Consider the following 5,553-nt stretch of genomic DNA (forward strand, 5'->3'; position numbering starts at 1 on the left):
CTATTTAAAAAAGAAAAACTTCCTAAGGAATATAGGTAACTTTTTCCTCAGACAGTAAGTGATCTCATGTGTATACAGAATTCAAACAAAATCCACAAATCAAGACCTCAATCTCTCATTAACCTATGAGCATAAAGGAAATTTGCTTTGGTCAGTTCTCTCAAGGGAAAAAAGATTCCTTTCAAAGTACACCGAAACATCTTATATTCTATATTTTATAAAAATCACATTTTAATTAGAAGAAAATTCTTTTTACATTAATTAATCTTGGTTGTTAGAAAAAAATTTTTTTGATTTACATTTTATAATCCAATTTAAATTTGGCTTTGCCTTCAAATTTTGATAGCCAATTTTACAAAGGATATTTTGCCAACTGTGCATCATAAATGTTTTCTTCTCAGGTGAATTACAGGCACTTAACATTGCATATACAGCCATAACCGCAGCTGGTCACAGTATACAACACTCCCCCAAATTGGGAGAAATAGCCTTCCTGACTGCCTCACTTATTAACACCACTTCCAGAGTCTCAAATATACTGTGCCTCTAGACAGTCTAAGACAAATATAAGCCTAACCCTACCTCATGCTTTAAAATATATGCAGAAATCCTGAAATGGATTTAAGGAGACGGAAAGTTATAGTCTGTATGTCAAACTATTTACCTGAGGAAACAAGACTTGCAACTTAGCTATTAGATTAAAAATTGTAAACTTTCCTCTGTACTATGAAGAAAAAAACAAAACTAAAATAAAGTAACTTCCACAATTTCAAGGTTCTGATATAAACTGGAATTCGTACTTTAACACCACTTAAAAGAGGTTCTCCTTTGAAGGCTCGATCAAGTTCTATTAAAAATATAAATTTATTTATTTAAATACTATGTTACAATACAAGGTGTTTTGCCACCAGGCATATTCAGATATTCCACAGGAATGTTAAAGGGAACATCCATTTCAATGAAACAGCACACAAGTGCAAACTGAACAAGTCAAGGACAGTTTTGTTTTCAATTTTGTTTTAGGAGGGGATGCACAGTGTAACTAGAGGGTTTGTTTGTTTTTAAGCACAATTTTTAAAAAAGCCTTTTCTTTAAAACTACTTTTATCTGAGATATTTTGCACCACCTGCTTATAAAAGCTATATTGCTAAGGAGACACACATTACAAATTTACCTCTCTGGGATCCCACTGTCAAAGAAAATCAGCAAGTCTAGTGACAACTTAGAGATGGGACTCTGGAGACAGCGACAGAGAGACAGACAGACAAAATTACTACCCCTGGGTGATGCTCTCAAATTAACTACAAGTTATTCTTTTGCGGGAGAAAACAAAACCAACAAAGCAATGTCTAAGCCTAACATCAATCACAGCATCTCATTAAAAACAAACAAACACAACTTGGGTAAAGAGGCACTTCCAGTATTTTATATACAGTTTGAATTCTATAGTGAGAGAAAGCTAATGCTTTCCAAACAAAATTAAGAGTTTCGAGTTACTGAAATTTATCCATTATTTACATCATTCTTTAGTTAATCTGTAAACAAAGGAGAGTGAATATTTAGAAGAAAGAAAAGATCAACATTTAAAAGTTCAGGAGAAAGAAAAATAAAATCTCAAAATACTCCCTATCAATGTGCACGCTGCAGGCTATTCCTCCTTAGACAACACACGGGTACACATATATTTAAACAGTGACATTTTCACTCAAATAGAACTTTTGCTTTTCCAGTATTTGTTTACATATCTTAAGTTAATAAGGAAAACGTTAATTTGCTAAACTAAACAACATTCAATGTAACCTTTGGAAGATTCATTTAACCACCTGGGTATCAATTTTCTGACAACAGAGAAGAATAACATAACTGCTACATTCTTGCATTTCGTAGACTGCTCATGTATGTTGCATGCAAGAAAAAAGGTATGTGAATTCTAAAACAAGAACTACAACCAAAAACAGCACGAAAATAATTCAGTGGCAAATGCAAATATCATTACTATTATAGTACATCAAAAATTCACATCTCCAGTTCCAGCAACACATGAATTGTAAGAATTGGAAATGTTTACAATAAGGCAATCAAAAGTACAACGCCTGTATATATTCACTAGAAATCACAGTATGCCTGGATAGTTCAAAATTCAACATATGAAAATAAAAATTCAAAATTTTAATGTGAGAAACAGAAGGCTTAGCCACATACTAATTAAAACAAACAGCAAACTACGAATCTTGATAAAATGAAATACAAAGGTGCAATATTAGGCAAATTTTGGTTTGAAAATATATGGGAATAGTGGACTGATTCTTTCATATAGCCTTTCATTTCCACTATCATTCTAATTCTTCCCAATTATCCGTAAGATTGCCTTTGCTTTGTCGTCTAATACTGACGAGCTTCCCAGCTGACTTGATGCTCCATCTGGAGGTGTTTCCGGAGCTGGCCAGGGTAGTATACTTAGTGGAGCCTTTAGTGGCATCTTCCCAGCCTGGCCATGACAAATGGTCGCTCACGGTGTCGCCTGAATCAGCTGCTACATCTTCAACAGCAATTTTTGGAGGTTCCCAACCTTCAATCTGATCTGGTTTTTTCGGCTGTGTATTTTGTTTTAAAACCAAATTGTCCCAAAATCCAGATTTCTTCTCTGCCTTCAATTCTTCTTTTAATCGTAAATTAGTCCTATAGGAGAAGAAAGTGTTAGGTGTTGGTGAGCCAGCCCTATTTTACATAGAATATCATTTCTCAATACATAAGCAAAGACCTAATTTCTGACAAAAAAGCACTAATGTGTGTTTTTTGTTTCCCAAGGAAACATGGAAGGCGGTGCTCAGGCAAAAGGAAAGGAGACACACAGCAATCGAGGGTCGAGCTTAAGAAATAAAGCACCAGGAGGATGACTCCATTTACCAAACAGGTGTTCAATAGGGCTACTCATATGCACACTAATCTCAAGCTTTTAATAGGTAATTTGTTAAAACAAAAATTAAAATAGGTACACTCTCTCTTATAAAGAGGAAAGGAAGGCATAGTCAGCCTTTCCTCTATAGCCACAGGTTCTGTGTCTGCAGATTCAATAAACCACAGATGTAAAATATTGGGGGTGAGGGAGAAATTGAAGAGTCAAAGCAATTTCTCAAAAGCTAAGAGGGAGCTTAAACTGTGATACATATAGAATTTACACTGTATGAGTATTATAAATAATCTGGAGACAGTTTAAAGTATAAGAGAGCATGTATATAGGTTATACGCTAACACTATGTGATTTTATACTTGATTAAGAGGCTTGAGCATCTGTATAGCTTTCTATTTGGGGGGAGGGGGTGGCTGTCCTGGAACCAGTCCCAGGAGGATATCAAGAGATGACTCTATATGCTCATGAAAAAAAATCATCATGAACCACAAAAAGAACTGTATATAAATGTCATTATCCAGATCAATGGTTATCAACCCTGACCAGACATGAAAATCACCTGGGAAACTTTTCCTTTCTTTATTTTTTTTTCTTTTTAAATATACCAATGGCCAGGCCTTACCACCAAAGACTTTAGTTTAACTGGTTGAAGTAGGGTCAGGGTATGCGTTTCTTTGAAAGGCCCCTCAGAAGTTTCTACAATGCGGTCAGACTTGAGAAGCACTGACGCATTACAGATCATCCTGAATGCAGAAAGAAGTCTCTGTTGAACAAGAAACTGAGTGAATTCAGATGCTTTTAACCAAAATAAAGTCAAGGCCATACATACTTGCCTGGTAAAGGTAAAAAGCACTGTCCAGAAACAAAATCAGGTTCTTTCCCTGTAGGCTTTTCAAGATTCATCTAATTAAACTCTTCATATCACTGAGTAAATAAATATGCCTTCAATAGTAGCAACAGGTAGTCACTGAGTTTATATTCTTAAATTTAAATATGGTACTTAACAGTTCAAACTATTTATAAAACAAAGGAGTATGCCTGTTTACATATACTTAATTTTCTAAAATCTTTTACAGTTTACCAATCATTTTTTTTTGTACATTTTACTAGAGAAGATTGACCAAGAAACTCAACAGCAGCTTTAAGTTAACTTTTATTAAAACTATCATTTTTCACCTTCTTGAATGTTTTCACACATCTTAGGATATTATCGTTTTTTTCTTAAACAATTATGACTTACCCTTTAGACCTGGGAGATTTACATTTTTCAAGAAGATGTTGTTCATCATCCTTATTAAATAGAGAAGTCACTTCTTTCCAACCTCGAAAACTTGCTCCCTGGACCTATCATAATGTTAAAAAAGAATTCTGAAATCTGATGTAGTGAATAAGCAGTACTTTTCTAATCCTATAAGTATGAACTAAAACTTAGAAATTAGCACAGATTTCCTCTTACCTGGTTATACTTGCATATATTTTTAAACTTTCTCATTAACCACTAGTAATTGCGGTTGTTCAGGGTATTGCAGAAAAGTAGCCTCTCAGTGATGTGGACAGAAATACTTACACTTGTAGACTAATCAATAAACACATGTTACTTAAAACAGGTTGTGTCATCAGATAATGACCTACCTAAACCCATTGCCATCAAGTCCATTTTGACTCATAGTAATCCTAGATAAGGTTCCCAAACCTGTCTATCTTTATGAGATCAGATAGTTTCCTCTTTCTCCCTCAGAGAAGCTAGTGGATTTGAACTGCTGACCTAGAGATAAAAGTGAATGGTGACCCCATATACTTTCCGAGGCTGTACATTTTTCTGAAAGCAGAGAGTTTTATCTTTCTCCCATGGAGCAGCTGGTGCATTTAAGTGTGGACTTTGGGTTAACAGTCTAATGCTTACCAGCGCCACCAGGGCTCCTGAAGGAACTTCGAAGCCATACTACATCACTGCCTAACAATCCCACCTAAAGTGCCCTCTGAGAAAACATTTGCCTTACTATTTACAATTTGTGAGGACAATGCAGGATGTGACAGTGTTTCAATCCATCTATGTGCAAATCAGAGATGAACCGATGCCCAATAACAATGGAAATTTAGCTTACAAAGCCAAATGTTGACTTGTGGAAAACCATTAGGATACTTTTTGGGTAGCAGAAATACCCTCAAAGGGTATTATTTTATTATCCTATAAAACACTAACCATTGAGTATCTAGTTTAGCAAACCTGTTTCAGTTTTTCTCCCACCCATCATCCTTCTGCACCTCTCTCGGTCTACAAAGTATCAATTTCACATCCATACTTCCCTCTGAACCAGCTGTGTTATCTGTGGCTTCCCACATTAATGAGTAATTGAAACTTTGACAGACACTTAAAAAGGGGGGTGGGGGTGGGATTTTATATTGTGATATAACCATCATCAGTAAAGAAGAGAAAGTAGAGAGTTAAAGGTGCCAATTACCTCTTCTTTCATTGCAGGATAAAAAATTATGTTGTCTAAAATTAAAAGGCAGTTGGTTTTTTTTTGTTTGTTTGTTTTTATTAATCAATTTATTGGGGCTCATACAATTCATCACAATACATAGATCAATTGTGTAAAGCACATCTATACATTTGTTGCCCTCATCATTCCCAAAATTCT

At 35.0% G+C, this 5,553-nt stretch overlaps 1 protein-coding gene across 1 annotated transcript in view; it reads right to left on the reverse strand.

The window, feature by feature from the left end:
• Positions 1-1,243: 1,243 nt before the first annotated feature.
• LOC101641123 (testis development related protein) overlaps positions 1,244-5,553 on the reverse strand; it is a 9,943-nt gene continuing 5,633 nt past the window's right edge. Inside the window, exons 3-4 of the mRNA XM_045286819.1 lie at positions 4,152-4,255; positions 1,244-2,679 (exon numbers count right to left, since the gene is read on the reverse strand). Of these exons, the coding sequence (XP_045142754.1) occupies positions 2,334-2,679; positions 4,152-4,255 (450 nt within the window). The 3' untranslated portion in view covers positions 1,244-2,333. The remainder of the gene's footprint in view (positions 2,680-4,151; positions 4,256-5,553) is intronic.

This window comes from Echinops telfairi, unplaced genomic scaffold (genome assembly GCF_000313985.2).
Source record: "Echinops telfairi isolate 266 unplaced genomic scaffold, ASM31398v2 ScPeMD7_9;HRSCAF=40, whole genome shotgun sequence".
In the NCBI taxonomy this organism is placed as follows: Eukaryota; Metazoa; Chordata; class Mammalia; order Afrosoricida; family Tenrecidae; genus Echinops; species Echinops telfairi.